Raw genomic sequence first — 22,014 nt, forward strand, 5'->3', positions numbered from 1 at the left:
CAGTGTCTCAGATTATGGGAAATATTTCCAGTTGGGAATACATTTTATTGAACTAGGTAGGCTGATAGTGTTGCTTTAGTATTAGAAGCTTTATGTTAATACTAGAATTATATAGGCAAATGGATGAAATAAAATCCCTGCATTTCTCAAGAAACTGTCTAAAAAGCTTATCCCTTAAAATTTGGCAATAACAAAAACAATAGCAATTTATTAAACTTGTATACCTCCTGACTCCCAACAATCCTGGACAGCTCTCAACAATCAAAGAAACTTCTGCTTTTGAATACTTTTCTTTTAAGTTTATTTTTAAATAATTACTAAACAAAGTTACAAAAATAGTATGATAAAATAGAATGTTTAAATGTATTTCCTTATAGAGTGGTTGAAGTCCTCTATTTTTTCTGGAGGCTTGCAAACTAGTCAGATACATTATAGTTACAATGAAGAAAAGGATGAAGACCACTGTAGTTCTCCCGGCAACACCACACCAAACAAATCAAAGCTGTATTCCCATCGACTAACTTTGACTGACCACTCACAGCCTTTTCTGCAAGCTATTGCAGACAACAATATTCAGGATCATACTGTGAAGGTAAGAGTACCTTGTCTTAAGATTAAAGATGGGCTGTTCAGGGCACTGGAATTGCTAGTTTAAATGTTGGTGTTTATAAATCTTTGGACTGTTCCATTGTTACACTAAAGTATTTGATATCCCAAGTTTTAAACAGTGTAGTGGGGATAATTACTATATACTAGTGGTGGCAAACCTTTTAGAGACTGAGTACCCAAATTACAACCCGAAACCCAGTTATGCATTGCCGGGTGTCAGGGGTGTGGCCACTGAGTGGGTGTGGCCACTGAGTGGGCATGGCCATGGTAGTCATGGCAGCGTGGGTGGGCATGGCCTGGGTGGGCATGGCCACCTCGATGTCGCTCCTGGGAGGGATGCCTGTGGGGGCCGGGCAGGATTGGGGGAGATCCAGGGGTTCTCTGACGGGTGGGCCAGTGGGTAGGAGGCTCGTCCTGCAGGGTGAGGTGAGGCAAGGGAGGGGGCCAGGGCAGGGGTGCCATTGCCATGGGCCAAGACGAGGCTGGGGCTGGGGCAGGGGCTGGTTGCAGACAAAGGGGGGCTCCAGTGAGGAGGTGGAAGAGGGTTTAAGCAAGCTTAGCAACCAGAGTGGGGATCCCCCCCAAAACAAACGTGCTTCATGGGTAACCTCAAAGCACGACAGAAGAGACCAAAACCTGCTGCAACCACCCAGCAGATGGGAGGGGAATAAAAACCAAACAGTCCCCCCCGCCAATCCTCAATGAAGAATTAATGTGATTTTTGCTGTTGTATGCCTGCTGATAATTTATCTACCCCTGGCTCATAGTTTGTAAGTTTGAGAGCAACACATGCAGCACTCAGGTCATCTGTTAGTCTGCTTCTCATGTCAGATTTTATATAATTCAAAGCTGAAAACAGCTGCTCACAAGCTTAAGATGATCCAAACAAAGTAAGGAAAGCAATCCCAAGTGCTTTCATGGATTTAAAATTATCTGGCAGAGAATTCCACACTTTGAGGATTTCATTCTCAGAACTAACTGTGCTGTCCTTTGTCATCCCTTCCATCTTCTCTAGTGTTTCACGCAGGTCACAGAATTTATTTTTCCAGATAGCGTTTTCTTGAAATTCCAGTAGCTCCATTTCCAGATTTCCTAAATCTAACCACTCTAAGCAGGAAAGATCAAGTTCTTCAAATTTGGCTTTATCTGGAGAAGTAAGGAAACAAAGGGTTGTCTCCATCTTAGTAACTGTGAAAATCTGTTACTAAAATTTACCTTTGCAGCTGCTACAATGCTGAAAATTCCTTGTAGATTTCCTGGTGGCTTGTAGGTTTGTCTGCAAATGTTGTAGAATTTTCTAAATGAACTTTTAGATTATGAAAATATTTCAGCTGGCCACTTTCAAGGTCTCTTTCAAAAACCTGCAGTTTTCTCTCAAATGTTTTGATATCACAAAACATCCTTTCTGCTGTTTCCCCTGCATCTTGTAATTGTTTGTTGAGTAGACTGAAATGGTGTGTAAAGTCTGTAAAAAACATGAAGTTGGTAAGCCAGACCATATCAGTGAGCTGTGGATATTCTTGGCCTTTTTCATGCATAAGCAGCCTAATTTCATCCAAGCAGGCCACAAATCTCTCCAGGACTCGTCCTCTGCTCAGCCACCGGACATTATTGTACATAAATAAACAATCATACTGTGCCTGAACCTCTCCAAGAAGTACTTGAAATTGCCGACTATTCAGAGCACGAGCCATGATGTAATTCGCTATTTTTGTGACGTCTTTGAGGACATAGTCAAATTTTTTGTTGCTTTCCTTGACACAAAGAGCTTCCTGGTGTACAATGCAATGGAATTGAATGATTTGATGTTTTGTTTCTTGAAGAAACAACTGTATGAAACCAGATGTTGCCCCCACCATAGAAGGTGCTCCATCACTTGTAATTGAAACCACCTTTTCTGGTCTTATGTCTTGTGACAAAAAAGCTTCCTTCACAGCATTGTATATATCTACACCTTGTGTTCTTTCAGGCAAAGACATCAGTTTCAGCAGCTCTTCTCTCATGATGTCACCAACAGCATAATACAAAATTACTGCCAGCCTTGCATGATTTTTTTTAAACAAAATTTTATTAAGTTTATATAGATAAGGAAAAATAGGAACAATACAGGTATGGTAAAGGGAGGGGTGGAAGGAAAGGGGAAGGGGAAGGGAATAAGGAATTAGGGTAAAATAGGGATAGGTACAATCACATATTTCAACAAACAAGCTACCGTCCGGATCATAATAGTGAGTAAATATCATATTCAACCATTTTTAACAAAGCCTGGACTATAACATATTAAAAACAATTAGTAAACAAATAGGTTGATCTATTAAGTAAACACTACTAATATAATCTCAAAAAATCTTAACAATCAAAAGTAACAAATGAAAATCAGTAAATCAAGAAAAATAATCATATCATCAAAATGTTAGTTAGAACTCGATTAAAAATCAGTCATCTCTTCTAAGATATTGAATCCTTCAAGTTCTAACGTGTCTCTACCCATTGATAAAATTTTTCCCAAGTTCTAAAATAAATTGAATCATCTTTTTCTTTCATTTCTAATGTTAGTCTATCCATTTCCGCACACTCTAAAATTTTAGTAATTATAATCTGGTCAGATGGTAAGTTCTCATTTTTTCAAAATTGGGCAAATACTATCCTTGCAGCAGTTAAAACATGCAATATCAAGTAGTCATTCTCTTTACCATAATCAGGTCTTAATATTCCTAACAAAAACAATTCCGGTTTAAATTCTATCTGTAGTTTCATCATCTTTTCCAACCATCTATGGATCTTAGACCAATATTTCTTAGCGATAGGGCATGTCCACCAAGCATGGTAATAAGTGCCTGGCTGTTGTTTACATTTCCAGCAGATATCCGAAACATTTTTAAACATTTTCGCTAAGTGAACTGGTGTCATATGCCATCTATAAAACATCTTATATAAGTTTTCTTATATAAGATTGCATGATTATTGATATCTGTGCTTTCGTCCAAGCACATGGAGTAACAGGGTTCCTTTTGTAAGTCAGTGATGAGCTGCTGACTAACATCACTTGCCATGCGCTGGACTCTATCTTTCACGGTATTTCTGCTCAGTGGTATCTCAGAGATGCGTTTAATAATTTTATCCTTGTTTGGGAAATCATGAAAAAGAGAATCACTCCCAGACAACATGGCCGTTTTGATAATATCCCCATCAGAGAGGGGCTTACCATGTTTTGCTATGCACAGTGAAATTTTAAAACTGGAGCTGTCAGATGATTCGTTCTGGAAAGATAGTTGGAAAAACTAAGATGCTGGGAATGATAGCTCCTCAATTTCCCTTCAAGAAACTCCTTCCTTTCATTATCACCAAGTTGGGCAACATTTTTGTGGTTGGTTTCAAAGTGCCGTCTGACACTTCATGTGCGACACACAACACTTTCGTTGCATAGAACACATAATGCTTTCCCACTGCGTTCAATCACTCCAAATGACTGTGTCCAGGCCTCTTGGAATGATCTTCCACTAGCTGTTTTTTATTTTTTTGGCTGTAGTCATTTTTGGGTGGGTGTACAAGACCTGGAGTCTACAAAAACACAAAATTTAAAAAAAATGAAGCAACCAATACAAATCTATCCCTAAATAACTAACACTAAGAGTTGACAATAAAGAAATAGATATTCCCTGAATCAACAATCTAGGAGGGGAGAATTAAACAGTGAAAGCAGTGTCTTGGATTTTACAGGTTGTTGGAAAAATACTCATTCATTTTACCAGATACTGAAAATAGCAGAGAAATCTGAAACAGAACGCGTGTATTAGCAGATGCAACTGATATAAAATTTGGACGAAGAATGGTCAATAAAGCATTCTTGGTTGTCTATTTTATCTTTCCTAATAAGCTGTGACCAGCTTCCTCACTTAACTTTGCAAACCCTGTGGGTCCCACGCCATTCCACATACCTGCAAGAAAGTAGCTGCAATCTGGGTACTCTAACAGGGCTTTTCCAGTCGCCTAGCAAGGTGTCAAAAGCTTGATGTAAACTTGATGACCCCCCCCAAAAGGAAAAAAGTGATAAAGTACAGTAATCCTCAGCTTACAACAGTTCACTTAGTGACTGTTTGAAGTGACAACAGCACTTTAAAAAGCGACTTATAAGACCATTTTTCATATTCTGGCACATGTACGCCCACCCCTTGCTGCTGCCACAAGGCTGGACAGCCGGTGAGTGTGAATGCTGAGGCCAGCAGCCAGCTGAGGCAGCTTCAGACACCAGGCCACCCCCCCTCACCATTGCCACCACCCCAAGTGGCTGGGCAGCTGGTGAGTGTGTGAATGTTGCCTTGTTGGCGCCTGCTGAGGCCAGCAGCCAGCTGAGGCAGCTTCAGACACCAGGCCGCCCCCCCTTACCATTGGCACCGCCCCAAGATGCTGGGCAGCCGGTGAGTGTGTGAATGCTGCCTCATTAGGGCCTGCTGAGGTCAGTGGCCAGCTGAGGCAGCTTCAGACACCGCCACCGCCTTAAAGCAGCACGAGGCAAGGCAAGGCACCCCCTCCACTGCCATTAACGGCCGTCGCCGCTGCCTTAAAGGAGCATGAACCAAGGCAAGGCACCATCCCCCGCCGCCATTAACGGCCACCGCTGCTGCCTTAAAGCAGCACGAGGCAAGGCACCATCTCCCGCCGCCATTAACGGCTGCCGCCACTGCCTTAAAGGAGCATGAGGCAAGGCAAGGCACACCCCTGGCCGCCAATACCATTCTCCGCTGCTTAAAGCAGCACGAGGCAAGGCACCCTGTCGCAGCCATTAACGGCCGCTGCTGCCAACTTAAAGCAGCACGAGGCAAGGCAAGGCACCCTCCTGGCCGCCAATACCGCTCTCCACTGCCACTGCCACCTTAAAGGAGCATGAGGCAAGGCAAGACACCCCCCGGGCACCAATACCGCTCTCCACCGCCGCCGCCTTAAAGCAGCACAAGGCAAGGCATCCACCTGCCGCCATTAATGGCGGCCGCCCCTTAAAGGAGCACGAGGCAAGGCAAGGCACCCCCCCAGCTGCCAATACCGCTCTCTACCGCCACTGCCTTAAAGGAGCACGAAGCAAGGCAAGGCACCCCCTTGGCCGCCAGCTGCCCTTACCGCTCTGCTGCCATCGCCGAACGAGGCCGAGGCAAGGCACCCCCTGCCGCTCTTACCGCTCTGCTGCTGTTGCCCACGAGGCCAAGGCAAGGCAAGGCACCCCCTATGCTGCCGGCCACCCCTCCTCCTCCCCTGCGTGGCTGGTTACTGAAACTTACTGCTGTTGGCTCGTGCTCGCTCGCTGTCTGCTCCGACTTGTGCTCACTCTCTTGATGTCTGCAACAAATGCTGCTTCTGCCGAAAGTTGCTCCCTTTATAGCCTCTCGCCTATTCCCAGACTGCGCATGCAGAAAGCTGCACATGCGCAGAGAGGAGGAAGGAGCAGCTCGGCCCAGCAATGGCTTGCGTGCCACCAGAAATGGCTCCGCGTGCTGCCTGTGGTACATGTGCCATAGATTCGCCACCATGGCTATATACTATTTAGGGTTGCAAGTAAGTGCTTACTGGTCCAAACACATCATACTAGTGGAAATAAATGGATTCTTATAACATGTAAGGGGCTGAGTTTTTCCTATCAATGCCATAATTGCTGTAATGAATGGAATTTGCTTATTCCCAGAATGAGTGTCACAAGTAGGGTCCATCATAAAACACCCATTTCCTAAAGACAACCAAGGGCTGCTAAAAGAAAAATAATTTTTCAAGAACTTTTGTACAAGGCTTTTGAACTTTATAATATCACTTCTTTGAGCCTGTACAAATATTAGCAGAAATTCAGAACTCCAGTACAAATTTCAGAACAAATTGAAACTCAGAAACAAATAGCATAGCAAAAAAAAAATTAAATACAATCAGATTTTGAAAATAAACAAGTATCAAATGGTATGTTTTCCTGCCATACAGAGACCATTCTAAGTCAGGCTAAATTTTCCACCAGTCCACCTCAACTTGTCCAGGAGACCAAACTTTACTTAAAATAACACTGCTCTCCAAAACAGTATAAAAATGCATGCCATCTGATGCTCCTAGTCCTTGTTTTTCATGATGGTGACACTTTTTGGCAATAATCACTTCTGGGGTAGATAGGAAAGCCTGAACAATTTAAAAAATGTAACAAAAATCTAATAAAGGGGTCCCTTGTGATGATCTTATTTCTCTTTCTAGTGTTTTCAGCCCCCTCCCCCCATATCTGCTGTTTTTGTTCTAAAAGTAATACGGAGGCTAGCCTTGTTCCATGTCTTCCTTAGATCATGCAAGAACATTATCCTGCATAACTGCACAGAGTGACTATGACAAACAATAAGCTAGAAACCTTTGCTGCTTTTGTAAAAACTGCAGTTAAAGAATATTAAATAAAACTATAAAACTATTTGTCTGACAGTTACTTCTGAAAGTATTTTTGTTGTGGTAATTATTGTCTTTATGTATGGTAAGAATATAGTTATTATCCTAACTTGGGACGATATGGTTCCATCTGTATGTAAGAAAAGAGAATGTAGGAGAATCTATCTTGAGATTTCGATATATGATATTCCAATATGTGATATTCACATAATGCCTTTTTAATTATTTGATTTCATTGAATTGCTTTTGTTTGATTACTACATTGTTATAAATCCTACTAAGTGTATATATTTTTTTTGTCTAGGACTTCTTATGTCAAGTCGAGAGGTACTGCAAACAGTGTCATTTGACAACACCAATTACATTCCCTCCTGAGCACCCAGTAGAAGAAGTAGGACGTCTGTTGTTATGTTGCCTTCTAAAGCATGAGGATTTAGGTATCTGTATTTGGCATACAGTTATCTCCGAGTAGCACTGTAAAAATTATAGGGGACTAAGAGGAAGGAGACAATAATTGAATGCAATCAGGTGTGAGGTGCTAAAAACTTATTAAAGGCTACATTGCTCTAGCATGGCATGGGCAAAGTACTGTATGTTATATTGCAGTCAAAATGCTGCTTATTATTCTAATCTCCGTTTGGAATATAAGACTGTATAGAAAACTTGGGGTTACTATGATAATGCAACCTTTTGGCATTCCAGTCTTCAAGATGAGCTGGGACAGAATAGACAGATTTTTAAATATTTTAGAAGATCCTCTCTCTTGGGGAGCAGAATGCAACAATCTTTGTTTCTTACCAATATGGATTTAGTCAACATGCTTTCAAATTGTTGAGTTGGTTCCAAATTGTTGAATTGTATTGTTTGAGCTGGGCAGACCTTTAAATCCAGAGGGAAAAAATGCTTACCGTTGTTGTAAAAAAGATACATCACATAGTAATAGAGATACTAAGAAGGATGGATGCCTATCCCATCACATAGTTTACTATGGGGAAACCAAATTGCAAAGTGTTTAGTTTAGCACAGTGGTCTCCAACCTTTACAGCTTGGCGGACCGATGGAGGCATTGGGGAGGGGGAATAGTTTTCCCTATGCACACATGCCACTTTCACAAATACAGTTTTGTATGTGTGTGCTTGCCCACCACGTCCACGGTCCAGTTCTGAATGGGCTACAGCCTGGCACTGGGCCACAGACCGGGGAATTGGGGACTCCTGGTCTAGTGCATATTTGGATAACTTTTCCTCCTAATCCTATTAAACTTTCTTAATTAAACTGTTAATCTTCTTAAACTGTCAGAACCCATATCTTTGATGGGGGACCTTTTTCTTTTTCCTTTTCCTTTTTTGGGTTCTGCCACACTCGTGGGGGGAGGGGGGAGGCTTTTGGGGAATTGTTTGTGTATTGCCCTTTCGCTTAGCTGCTACAATGTATCCTCTCCACTTCCTCTATCTGCTTGCTCTTTGAACTATTCTCCCCTTGATGCCAACCTGGGGTGAGAAAGAAATGTGCCTCTGGCCATCTGGCTTATCTCTCGCTGCGGAAGAGAAAGGTGCGAAGACCCAACAACGTCTTCACAGGCATGGGAACAGACTCCGTTATTAGCTCCGTTTCCACAGCGGACTTAACACCTAAAGATTGGCCCATTTGAACTGACCGGATGAACTGTTGGGGTGGGGTTTGCTTTTTGCTCCTTTAACCTATTGATTTGAGCGGGAAACCCTCAGATCCTGCCTTCAATGCCTGCTGTCAACTTCTCTTAATAAAAGTTCCTTTTGGGATGAATCTGTTCCAAGAGTTCTGCTTTCTTGAAAGAGGTTTTGAAGTGGGTCCTTTTTCTGCACTGGGAAAATAATAAAGTTTTGGTTGGATAAATGGGACAGCAGACTATGGCTGTGGAGTAGGGGAAACAAGTGTTTTTTACGTTCTTCCAGAACAGTTCAAAAAGAAATTTCCCTGCCATTTCAGATCAGAGTATCAGGAAGCAAAGAAATTGTCTTATTTTATTGTAGTATTTAATTTTCTATTATATTTTTGCTTATTCGTTTCTAAAGGTCATGTAGCACTTTCTCTTGTTCATCCTGTTATGCTTGGAGTTGACCAAGGGAAACACCGAATACTTCCAAAATCTGTAGCAGATGTTTGTCGTGTTGTTTATCAAGCAAAATGTTCACTGATTAAAGTAAGTATGGAGTCAGCAGCATCCTTTCTTAGTACTAATAACTGCTGTTGTTAATTAAAGTATGGACTGATTCATGTGCATTATTATTTTAAGACCCATCAAGAACAAGGAAGATCTTACAAAGAAGTCTGTGCTCCTGTTATTGAACGTTTGAGATTTCTCTTCAATGAACTGCGCCCAGCAGTGTGCAATGATCTCTCCATCATGTCCAAGCTTAAAAGTCTTAGTTCTTTGCCCCAATGGAGAAGGGTAGTCCAGAAAATAATTAGAGATAAGAGGAAAAAAAAAGGTAAAAGAATGGCTTAAATATGATTTACAGAGGATGTACTAGAGAAGATGTGATTCTTATTTGTTGACATTTAGAATATAACGAATTTTGGGTTGCTCCTAAGTAAGACTTTTATATCTCATTGAAAAAATGGCATGATTATTTACCCATCACTGCTTGTATGTCCAGTTCGCAATGGGCTTCATATTGTAAATTCAAAAGATAATGCAATTAGCAAGAATAAGTTGAGGAACATGGTCCTCTGTCATATACAACTGCTATTCACTAACGCAGTGATTTTTTCCTAGACAAAACTTAAACTTTTGCTTCTTAGGAAATACAGATTTGTTAAATTATTATGTTTTACATTTCTGTTTTTTTTTAAAAAAGCATCTTTTTTCTGCTAGCTCCTAAAAAATCCAAATCTTCTGATGTGGAAGAATCTAAAATTGGAAATGAGGAAAGTGATTTGGGAGAGTCATGTATGATACCTCACAGTCCAGTGACAGCTGATAAAAGGCCTTTGTCTGTCAAATCACCTAAGGTACAGTATAAAAAAGGATGCATGGCTTAAGATATAGATGTTGCTGAATGTTTAATATATATTTTGAGCCACTTTGTTGTAAAGTGCTGTAAGTTGCCCAGAGTTGTTTCATTACTAGATTGGTGGCAAATAAATTCAATAAGTAAGTAAGTAAATAAGTAAGTAAGTAAGTATGGATTGTGGGAAGATTTTTATAGTATCTCTTAAAGAACCTTAGTTGGCATATTTTTATGTATGTTTATGTGCACATACTGCTGAAATTATGCATTTAAACTATACATGGAATATCCTTATCAAATATTACTTTCCATAATTTACAACAGGATGGGATATCCACAACTCTAAATGTGTTTATGTGTGGCTTTCAGATCTCTCTCTCTCTCACTGCTGTTGTCAGAAACTAATTTCTATTATGAGATGGGAAATCTAGCATAAGCCCTGAAATAAATTTTCCAGTTAAAAAAAAAGATGAAAAAGAAAAACCCCATTCATTCCAAAAAGAAAGCCCAACTCCCACTCACCTATAGCCCCCATTTACTTTGCATGAGTTATGTAGCCATGTAGTTGACTATAGTCATCAAAATAGATTCTTGCCTAGCTGACAGTGTAAAATATTCTGTGTCTTTAATAGCCTTCCTGTTGATAAGTATGGAATTTTTATATTCAATTCACTTTTGGAGGGTTATTTTTAGATGCAGCACTGTGGTGTTTTTGTGTGTTACTGTGTTCATCAGATTTATCTATAAAGTTTTTTGCCCTTGGAGCAAAAATGTGTTATTTGGATTATTATCATTGTTTTCAGCCCGAGACCTCAGTTATTAATTCATGTTTAATGCCCATTTAACTTCCTAGGATAAATGGCAGCCGCTGATAAATACAGTCACAGGTGTTCACAAGTACAAGTGGCTGAAGCAAAACGTCCAAGGATTATATCCCCAGTCTGCTTTACTCAACACCATAGTCGAATTTGCTCTAAAAGAGGAACCCGTTGATGTAGAAAAAATGAGGAAGTGCTTGTTAAAGCAGGTAAACTATGTTTTCTTTATTATGGCTGAAATTTTATTGCATAAGAAACTTATATAAAGAGCTGATGCTTTATCTCTGTTTTGCAGCTAGAGCGAGCTGAAGTTCGATTAGAGGGGATTGATACAATTCTAAAATTGGCTGCCAAAAGCTTTTTGCTGCCTTCTGTGCAATATGCTATGTTCTGTGGATGGCAAAGACTTATTCCAGAAGGAATTAATATAGGGTAATATTTCCCTTAGCCCTTTCTTTTAGTTCTGTTGAGCATTTTGTAGTGTTGTCTGTGTGTATGTGGAACATAAAATCAAGACCAAAGATTTTAGAACTGAGCCAAGTGGGCTAGGGACCTGGTAATACAGGTAGTCCTTGACTTATGACCACAATTGGACCCAGAATTTATGTTGCTAAGTGAGAAATTTGTTAAGTGAGTTTTGTCCCATTTTATGACTTTGCTTGCCATATATGTTAAGTGAATCACTGCAGTTGTTCAATTAGTAACAAGGTTGTTAAATGAATCTGGCTTCCCCATTGACTTTGATTGTCAGAAGGTAGCAAAAGACGGTCACATGACCCCGGGATACTGCAACCATCGTAAATATGAACCAGTTGTCAAGCATCCAAATGTAAATCACATGACCATGGGAATGCTACAATGGTCATAAGTGTGAAAAATGGTCATAAGACACCTTTTTCAATGCCGTTGTAATTTCGAACAGTCACTAAATGAACTGTTGTAAGTCAAGGAATACCTATATAATATAGCAGACTTGTGCTAAATGAACAAAACATAAATCATAATCTTAGAGCAGCATTGAAGTGTCATGGAGCACCTAGCTTTCCTAGAACTAATATAAAATGTGTCAGTAATGTGATGCCTTTAAAAAAAAACCAGTATAACTACATTATGCTTGCTAGCGCAGCATATGCTTCATTTGTAATACTGTATGTTATATTTTCAAAATCCTGAAATCATTTTTTTTTTAAATTTAACCTACAAAGAGAGCCTTTAACAGACTGCTTAAAGGATGTTGATCTGATTCCACCCTTCAATCGCACGCTTCTGGAAGTTACCTTTGGAAAGTTGTATTCGTGGGCTGTTCAAAATGTTAGAAACATTTTGCTTGATGCTAATAGCAGATTTAAAGAATTAGGTGAGTCCTTCAAGTTATTTACTCTATGTTTTGATTTATTAAAATTCACTGGTGTTACTTGCATGAATTTGTATGATAGTGCAAACTGCAAATTAAATTTTGAAGTATAGTTGCCAGTTATGTTTTGTAGGATATCTGTTAGTTTCCTTATTGTTTGATAATAGACATGGAAAGGGAGGGAGTCACGAGTCATATAGATTGGTATCTATGGTGCCTTTCCCAGTTGCTTCTGAGTTATTTAGACACTTTTATTAAATGAACAGAAATAGATCTGCACTGATATATCCTGAAGTCTGAATTAATTATCTGAATCCTTGTTTGAAAATTTGCCTGGGTTTGTATGTTTGAATACTGTGGATTTGTGGGCCATAATATTGTTTGTATCTGCATTGTGTATGGTGATAAAAGTTATAACAGGAATCTTATATTTGTATGTGTGTGTTTTGGAATTTCTAGTGTATTGTCTGTAACAAGAAAAGCAACTTCAGGCAAAATAATAGTAAAAATCTTTTGGCAGAAGTGTTCTTTAGGTCATTTATTGAAACTAATAAATATCTTTTTTTTTTCACTTTTCACCTAGGGATCCAACCTGTTCCTCTGCAGACTATAACTAATGAGAATCCTGCAGGACCAAGTCTTGGAACCATCCCACAAGCACGTTTTTTATTGGTCATGCTTAACATGTTAACTTTACAACATGGTGCAAATACCTTGAATCTTCTTCTTAATTCTGGCATGTTGGCATTAATGCAAACCACACTGAGGCTAATAGGTATTTAGAGATCTGTCTTCCTCTGACTTTTTCCTCCCTTGTTCAGACCTTACAAAAAATTAAAATGTCTTTTTCATTATTTCCTGACAGTTTTGTGAAAATATTTTAATGGTTTTAGAATTTATTTATTAATGGATAAATACAAGATGTGTATATCTCAATAAATCTATTGTCGAATTAGGACCTAGCTCTGATAATGTGGAAGAAGATATGATTGCTGCATCCCGGGGTGTTTCTGCTACAGTCCTAGAAGAGTCCAGGAAGGAGAGCACTCCAGTTCAGCTTCCTGTTTCAGGACCAGAATTGGCAGCCATGATGAAGATTGGAACTAGAGTGATGAGAGGAGTAGATTGGAAGTGGGGTGACCAGGTATTACCATTGTCAGTGTTGCACTTATTTGCCTTATATTTGTCTGGAGACAGCTTGTGGGGGAGATGGGTGGCATAAAAGTTTAATAAATAAATATAACATATAATTGAATTTGAATATAATCTTAGTTGTTATATATTTTAAACATTTCTGCTTTCCTCAGGATGGACCTCCTCCAGGTTTGGGACGGGTAATTGGAGAACTGGGTGAAGATGGCTGGATTCGAGTACAGTGGGACACTGGCAGTACCAATTCCTACCGGATGGGAAAAGAGGGGAAGTATGACCTGAAGCTAGCCGAACCTCCTCCTGCTTCACAACCTGCAACTGAAGACTCTGACACCGAGGATGATTCTGGTAAGAAAGTTTGGAGTCAGGGTCACTGGCACTTCAGTATCTACGTCTTCTATGGTGGAAATGGATTTAATCACATCTGATTTTCTTCTGTCTTCTCTCTTTTTTCAATCAAAAGACTCAAAAGTATTAAAAAAAATCCTTGGTAATGTGGGAAGGGAACGAAGAGGGAGGGAGGGAGGAAGGAAGGGAAGGGAAGGGAAGGGAAGGAAGGAAGGAAGGAAGGAAGGAAGGAAGGAAGGAAGGAAGGAAGGAAGGAAGGAAGGAAGGAAGGAAGGAAGCTAGCTAGCTAGCTCATGGACAGCTTCCCACAAACTCAGTGGGGAAGCCAGAAGGAAAGTGGAAGTTGCTCTCACTGATATTTTGTCCTCCTGTGGTCATTCTGTTTCTCTGTTCAGGTAAGAAAAAATATCTTTTAAAAGGATGATTCAATGGATGATAGGTTGTCTAGTGTTCTATTATTATCCTCTTTCAAGTTATTAGTATATCAAACAAAGGGTGATATATTAGTTATTGTAATGTGAATCAAAAGCTTTATTGTTTATCTTTCTGCTCCCCTACAATGTTTCAAAGACATGAGAGTTCTTTCAGTTTGCTTTTCTTTGTTATTTGCACTAGCAGTGTTAGATATTCTCATCTGTTCTTGAGGAAATATTGTGATTTTGATACTGGCCATAACTTTAAAATGCTAAGCTTAGACTACTGGACTATGTAGAGTGACTGTGAAAATGAGGAAGTTGAATTACATTAACCTTGTTTTCAGTAATTTACTGTGACTCTTTATTTTAGAAGGAGAACATGCTGAAAAAAATCCCCATCCTACTTCCATGATGCTGACCAGCACAGTGAATCTTCTGCAAACACTCTGCCTTTCTGCTGGCCTTCACGCTGAAGTAATGCAGAATGAAGCAACAAGAACTTTGTGTGGATTGCTCCGCATGCTGGTAGAAAGTGGCACGACAGAAAAATCATGTAAATCCAGTATATTATGTTCTTGCTTTCTATTGTATTCACCACCCAAGTATCAGCAAAACAAGAATGTTATGTGTTTATTTACAGTAGTTTATTCATTCATCCTAATACAACTGGTAAGATCTTTGGCATGATCTAGACAATGCCTAAATAAACCACACATAAAAAAATAATAATTATAGGTCACTGGGAATTATAACCTCCCACCCCATGAATAATAATGCCAGTTAATTATATTCAGTCATATTAACTGTACAAGCTGCAAATTCTGTATAGAACAGCAACATATTGAATGTTTTTTTCTGAATGAAACCAGAGAGGGGATTTCAGTGGGGAGGGTGTTTCAGAGAATAAACACCTCTGAAAAGCAGTGCATTCTAGCTTTTTCCCTTTACTTCCCAGAAGAGGAGAGCTCCTGGTTGTTTTTCCTGACATGACCACACAGGTCAAGCTTCGTACTGTAGGTAACTAAATGACAAGTCAGAAGGAACTTTGTACATCTAACTGTCTGGAAGCCTATTAAAAGCCAGTGCAGAACTCAAAGCACAAGTGTAATGTGCCCTCACCAACAGCTGCCAGTTAGCACGTAGGCTGCCACATTTTGGATCACTATAATTTCTGAGTAACCTTTAAAGGCAGAGAACATTTCAGAAGTTCAGTCAGATCATAAGTTACTGTGCCTTAAACAGAGACAAATGTTTGTCCTTTATAGAATGAAAGATCTTTGGTATAACTTTCTTTTTAATACTTCTCTTTTATCATTGTTTGTTAGAGTTTTTGTTTAGCTATATTACAGTAAAGTAAAATGAAATATAGAACAAGGTGGTTTCAAAAACTAAAACCAGGTAGGTTTGAATCTAATTGTTTTCCCTCTTCAGTTAGCATGAAGAAAAGGGGAAGAAGTCTCTCCCCTTTTAAGGCTCCCCATCTTTTAGAGGAGCAGAGACCAGTGAGCAATAGGAATTTCTACTGTGTGATCAGAAATATGATTACACAATGTTGATTACTATTCAGTCATTGTTAATTATTTGCAGCTTCCTTGCCAAATACATTAGTTAACAAAGAGCAACACCGGAGCTGGTGTTCCCTGGGATTCATCCGAAGTATAGCACTGATGCCTCAAATGTGCAGCACTCTTAGTACATCACAGTGGATAACGCTGCTAATGAAAATTGTAGAGGGACATGATTCATTCACTGCTGCATCTCTCCAACAACAGGTAACAACATATAATGTTTTAACAATCAGTGGTTGATTCATGGTATAGTTTTAAAGCTGTCTTTTATATCCTTTGTTATAATTTAGAAACTGGTGTCTTAGAAGATCAGCATGAATATGTAGTGTGACTTTGTCCTTGCATCTACCTTAGATATGAGAGAGTCAGGAGAACTGGGGCAGATTAGACCTAATAATATTGGTTAAGAGTGCTCAAGCCATGGAAAATATATATGGGCAACAAACACTAGATCCCTCTCTCTGTTTATGAACAGATATTTTGTCTTGCAAACCTTTTTGGAAAACATGGGAGAATTATAAGCATGTGCATGGCAAACCCTTTCAAAAAATAAATGGGGGGGGGGAATACTCATAGCATGTTCACATTTTGAAAGCTGGCTATGACTTAATACTGTATTTACCAAAAGGAAGCATAGATTTTTTCACTCTCCTGTGCTGGAGTGTGGGCCATCTTGCTGAGAATACGGTGACACTGTCAAACAAAATGAATGATTCAGAACTGGAAATAAAAATGAGACTGAATGGGAAGCCAGAGAAAGTGGTGAAGCTGCTGTCATTCCTTCCAATTGGACATAGATAAGCATGTTAGATCTATCTATTTCCCTTCATACTCCATGTGGGGAGAACATGTATCTTTACTGGAAAGCCTCTATTTTATTTATTTATATTTATTAGTCAACTTTATATAGCTACTCATCTTGCCAAAAGTGACTCCTGAAGGTTCTTCATGGAAATAGGGACTTGGGGAAATTAGAACCTCAACTGATGGAAAGCTTCTATGGCAATAGAGGTTTTAATTGCAAATTATCATCCTTTATGTGTGCAGGGGGAACAAGATGAAAATGTGGCCAGCATGTTGATTGAAATGGAAAGTCTATTCCTAGAGTCACTGAACTCAATAGGGTTTATGATATATCCATTTCCTGTCTGAAAACTGAAGAAAAACAGTTTAGTTTTGCAAGGATCTCTTCCAAGTTCCTTTTCCAGCACACATGGCATAGGTTGGGTTAGATAAACCCAGCTCTAACATAGCAGTAACCTAAATATACTCATTTGAGGGTAAGAACTATTGAGATCAGTGGGATGGCCTGCAGTAAATTTAAGCATGTATACATTTGTGTACTGATTCCAGATGGGTGCAAGCAGTCTCTCTTTTAAGGAAAGGGTGTATATTAACATGCTTGAATATATGGATGCATTGGAACTTTAATTAATTTTATAAATGGACTATTTGTTTAAAAGCAATTATTTTTAATCAGTCATGTGCATTTCTTTTTTCTGCTGTTTCATATTTGTTTAGATTCTTGCTGTGCATTTATTACAAGCAGTGCTTCCTTCCTGGGATAAAACAGAAAGGTCAAAGGATATGAAATTCCTTGTGGAAAAATTATTTGGGTTTTTGGGTAGCTTGCTGACTACATGTTCTTCAGATATCCCACTACTCAGAGGTAAGAGAATATTTTTTCTTTACTGATACAATTTTGGTCCATTCATCCTTCATGGATGTAACTTTATGTTAGCTTTCTTTCATTTCTTCTATACTGTGCTTGTTTGTTTGCAGAATCTACTCTGAGGAGGAGGAAAGCTAGGCCTCAGGCCTCTCTGACTGCAACTCACAGCAGTACTTTAGCTGAAGAGATTGTTGCTCTATTGAGGACTTTGCATTCATTGAGCCAGTGGAATGGACTCATAAACAAGTATATCAACTCTCAGCTAACCTCCATCATCCACATCTTTGCAGGAAAAGAGTCAGAAGGGGTAGTTCCCACATCTTTACAATCAACTCATTTGTTGTTTTTTTTAAAAGAAAGCAAATAATTCAGTCAATTATACTTTTTCAATTAGCACTGTAATGAAGTTTTAAAATTATTTCTTAAACATTAAATTTGCCTTAATATCCCATATGTGCATTGATTTTTATGTGAAAAAATATTTAAATTCACACCCTGCTAAGGGAATTGCTCCTCTTGTAGTTTAACTAGATTATAATCATTTTACCAGGCTGCTTTGGAAGACTGTTTTCCTGATTCTGAGACCCCAGAAGTGGGAGGCCTGATGGCTGTTTTGGCAGTTATTGGTGGAATAGACAGTCGGTTGCGGTTAGGTGGCCAAGTAGTTCATGATGAATTTGGAGAAGGCATAGTGACAAGAATTACTCCAAAAGGGAAAATCACAGTGCAATTTTATGACATGAGAACCTGCAGAGTTTGCCCTTTCAGTCAACTAAAACCAGTGAGTACCTTAAGCGATGTTAGGATATTGAGAACAAGCAAATTGATAGTTAACATAGTACTTGGGAAATATTGTTGTGAATAAGAAACAGAAGTGTATGTATCCTGCAACACAGGATGTGACTTTCCTTTAAATCCTGAACCTTTTGAAATGATCTTGCTGTTCTGAGAAAATAGTGGTTACTGATGTGATATTTATAATTTCACTGACAGCCTTAAGTCTATTGTGAAAATCTTTAGTCTATCTTCCTATTTTGTTTCATTTTTATGTTACATATTTAAATTTGTAGCAAAATATCTGAGAACTGTGTTTGCCAAAGTCTGCATGTGTATGTAACTCAATAGGTTTGTTTTTGAGAAAAGATATTACTATGCCCTTGGGTTTCCTCTTTCTAGAAATGGGATCTAGTTATTTCTGATGAAAATAAATAAATCTTACTTCTAAACTATAATGAAATTACATTGATAACATTCTTTGTGTTCCCCCTTAGGTTCCTGTGGTTCCGTTTAATGTGAATAACTTGCCCTTCACTGAACCCATGCTTTCTGTCTGGGCTCAGTTAGTAAATCTGGCTGGAAGCAAAGTAGAAAAACAAAAAATGAAGACTCCCAACCAGGGCCTTTCTGGTATATATTTCTCCACTTGAAAGTATGCTGTCTAAGATAATAAGACTGTTAAACTGGAAATAAGAAATGTAATTTGGTCTGAAGGGGGTTAATGCTTTATCAGCAATAAACAGAATTACTCAAGGATTATTTTAAGCCAAATTTGGACAGAGGCCCTTGTGGCTATGTTCTTTGTTTGCTCATCCAACAGTAGCTCTGAATCCAAGAACCTCCAAGTCATGGACTTGCTCCTTCATAAAGCAATCTCCAGAACTGATAGAGTTGATATTTTTATGGCAAGATTTTCTACCTTGTTTGGGTTTAGCTTCAGCCTGGTTCATACTATCCTATCCCCAAGCAGTTTCTAGATACTGGTCAGGAATTAAATTTCATATCCAGGACAGATCAGGGTGATTTTGTACAACTGAGTATCAATACTACAGTGATAGTATCTTACTCCAAATTGACAAATGACGTTTCCCTGAAGCTCAAATACCGTGTTTCCCTGAAAATAAGACCCAGTCTTATTTTCTTTTGGGCTCCGAAATAAGCACTAGGGCTTATTTTTTTGGGATGTCTTAACTGCTTACCTTAGGACCACTGCAGCCGGGCTTCCCACACTCTGACACCTGTTGCGGCACTGCCTGAGGTCTTCTGTGTCCACTTGTGTCTGCACACCATCTGCTGCATTGCACTAGTGCCGCTGCTCGTATCAAGAGGCCATGTGCAGTGTCCCGCGAGTGGCAGCACCAGCGCAGTGCACCATGTGAATTACAGCTGCGAGCAGCTGCAGAAGAATTTGCGCAGCGGCCTGGCTACAGTGATCCTAAGGTAAATGGGTGCGGGCATGTGGGGCAGCTCCAATCCCCACCCCTACCCTAGCTTGATTTTTGCACATGTGCCTCGCCCCAAAACTAAGGCTTATTTTGGGGATAGGGCTTATATTTGGCTCACACGTAAAATCAAGCTAGGTCTTATTTTCGGGATAGGTCTTATTTTTGGAAAAACACGGTAATGTTAAAAAGGAGTCTTTATTTATAGAGTCACAAAAGTATCCATCAAGCTGACTTCTCCTCCCCCATTGATTAAATTGTTCACGAAGAAATGGACTGGCGCTACTGTAGAATAGTCTTTCCAATATCTAGTCATTACAGATGGACCACACATATACAGTAGTGGCCAAAATTGTGGAAACCTTTTGGGAAAAGTGTACATTTGAGGTTTGATGGCTAATAACACCACTTTTTTTAGAGTAGTACCATAAAAGTATATATCAATGGAAAGATAATTTAATAAGAATGTAATGCAACAAAATTTGTTCAATTATCTGTATTCTATGAAAAGTTATAGCCAAATGACCAGAAAAAGGAAGCACAACTTTCTTAGATTGATATCAGTATAGCTTTCCTTCATCTGATTGTAGCCAATGAGCATGAGTGTTTAGAGAGCCAATCAGGTGTCATCTTGTTTTGGCAATGAGCCAATCAGATCAGAGTAGGATTCAGTTATTGATGTCATGTATTGAAGCTGAGAGGAGGACATTTGTCAGTGTGTTATGTGATCGCTATCAAGTTGGTTGGGTTTTTTTGTGTTCTTTCATTTAGTGAGCTTGTAAAATGTAGTAAAATTAAAGTAATGGTGCAAAGAGTTGACTGGTCACCCAGAAAGTGTTGTAAAATAGTATTATTTAGTGAACAAGGCTACAGTTATAAAGAAATTAGAAGAAAAATTGGTGGAAATGTAACCAAAGGTGGCATTTCTAAGTTTTTGAAGAGGTATAAGGAGACTCAATCACTAGAAAACCACACTGGTAAAGACAGGAAAAGGTGCACAACAGCAAGTGATGATAGAGGAATTAAGAGACTGTGCCTACGTGACAGAAGAAAATCATCTGGGTGTATACAAGATGAAATGGTGCAATGCAATGTGAAGTTGAGTGCAAGGACTGTTTGACGCAGACTGCAGGAATTTGGCCTAAAATCTAGAATTCCACGAAAAAAGCCACTTTTATCTTTTAAACAAAGATTGAAAAGACTAAACTGGACTAAAACCCATGTTACCTGGACAGAGGAACAATGGGACAGTGTTATTTGGAGCGATGAGACCAAGATCTCCCTTTTTGGTAGTGATGGCATAAAATACGTAAGGAGAAGAATCGGAGAAGATTTGCATCCTGCTTGCATTACGTGTACCGTGAAACATCCAGTCAGTGTTATGATCTGGGATTGTATGACATCAAAAGGTGTGGGCAGAATTTGTGTGATTAATGGGAATATAAATGGCCAAAAATACATTAATGAAATACTTGAGCCCAAACTGAAGCCTTCCGCACATGATCTTTTCCAAGACAATGAAGCATTTATATTTCAACAGGATTCAGCTCCATGTCATATTGCTACTGTATGCAAAAAGTGGTTTCAAGATAATCATATTCCACTGCTGGAATGGCCTGGGAATAGCCCAGACCTTAATCCAATTGCAAATCTATGGAGCCGACTAAAGAAACTTGTTAGTCAGAAGCAACCCAGCAATAAAACCCAGTTAATAGAAGCAATCATTCAATCTTGGTTTCACATTATAACAGCTGCAGAACTAAAGGACTTGGTTCACTCCATGGGAAGATGTTGTAAGGCCGTAATTCATGCTAAAGTTTATCCAACTAAGTATTAACTGACATGGTGATATTTTTTGTATATCTCGTTTTTTCTATGGTGATAATTTTTGTATATATTTTTTTTTCTATGGTGATAATTTTTGTATATATCATTTATATATCATATATCACTTTTCTTTTGTATAACTGCTATTCTAATAGCAAATCCTTCATAAAAGTTATTTCATTACATTCTTGATTAAATTATCTTTCCATTGATATATAATTTTATGGTACTACTCCAAAAAAAAGTGTTATTAGCCATCAAATGTCAAATGTACACTTTTCCCAAAAGGTTTCCACAATTTTGGCCACTACTGTATCATGGAGAATTGTACTAAACACAAGAGAAAGTCCTAATAGGACCAGAAGTGTGAACTACCCCATTCAGTTCCTGACTGAGGGCATCAGCAGAGTTACCAATGTTATTTCTGTCCCATGTCCAGATCTGTAACCTGTGTGAAGGTGGAAAAGGTACTTTAAAGTAGTAGTTTCCCACAACATGTTTTTAATTTAAACGGATGAAATTAGAATTGTATTCTTACTGTTTTTAAGGATATTTATTTTAATAATTTTAAAAATCATCCCCTTTAACAAATTTTTGTACTTTTAGCATGAACATTTTCCCTTTTAATTTTTGCAGCTG

At 38.9% G+C, this 22,014-nt stretch overlaps 1 protein-coding gene across 1 annotated transcript in view; it reads left to right on the plus strand.

The window, feature by feature from the left end:
- Positions 1-22,014, plus strand: part of LOC107284258 (E3 ubiquitin-protein ligase HERC2) — a 124,863-nt gene that overhangs the window by 50,437 nt on the left and 52,412 nt on the right. The window contains exons 26-42 of the mRNA XM_015812289.2: positions 378-592; positions 7,313-7,445; positions 9,063-9,190; positions 9,284-9,479; positions 9,866-10,002; positions 10,855-11,028; positions 11,115-11,251; positions 12,025-12,176; positions 12,757-12,948; positions 13,130-13,317; positions 13,481-13,673; positions 14,460-14,642; positions 15,677-15,861; positions 17,179-17,326; positions 17,440-17,636; positions 17,880-18,110; positions 18,601-18,736. Of these exons, the coding sequence (XP_015667775.1) occupies positions 378-592; positions 7,313-7,445; positions 9,063-9,190; positions 9,284-9,479; positions 9,866-10,002; positions 10,855-11,028; positions 11,115-11,251; positions 12,025-12,176; positions 12,757-12,948; positions 13,130-13,317; positions 13,481-13,673; positions 14,460-14,642; positions 15,677-15,861; positions 17,179-17,326; positions 17,440-17,636; positions 17,880-18,110; positions 18,601-18,736 (2,925 nt within the window). The remainder of the gene's footprint in view (positions 1-377; positions 593-7,312; positions 7,446-9,062; positions 9,191-9,283; positions 9,480-9,865; positions 10,003-10,854; positions 11,029-11,114; positions 11,252-12,024; positions 12,177-12,756; positions 12,949-13,129; positions 13,318-13,480; positions 13,674-14,459; positions 14,643-15,676; positions 15,862-17,178; positions 17,327-17,439; positions 17,637-17,879; positions 18,111-18,600; positions 18,737-22,014) is intronic.

The sequence above is a fragment of the Protobothrops mucrosquamatus genome, unplaced genomic scaffold, assembly GCF_001527695.2.
Source record: "Protobothrops mucrosquamatus isolate PMUCROS unplaced genomic scaffold, P.Mucros_1.0 scaffold77, whole genome shotgun sequence".
Lineage (NCBI taxonomy): Eukaryota > Metazoa > Chordata > Lepidosauria > Squamata > Viperidae > Protobothrops > Protobothrops mucrosquamatus.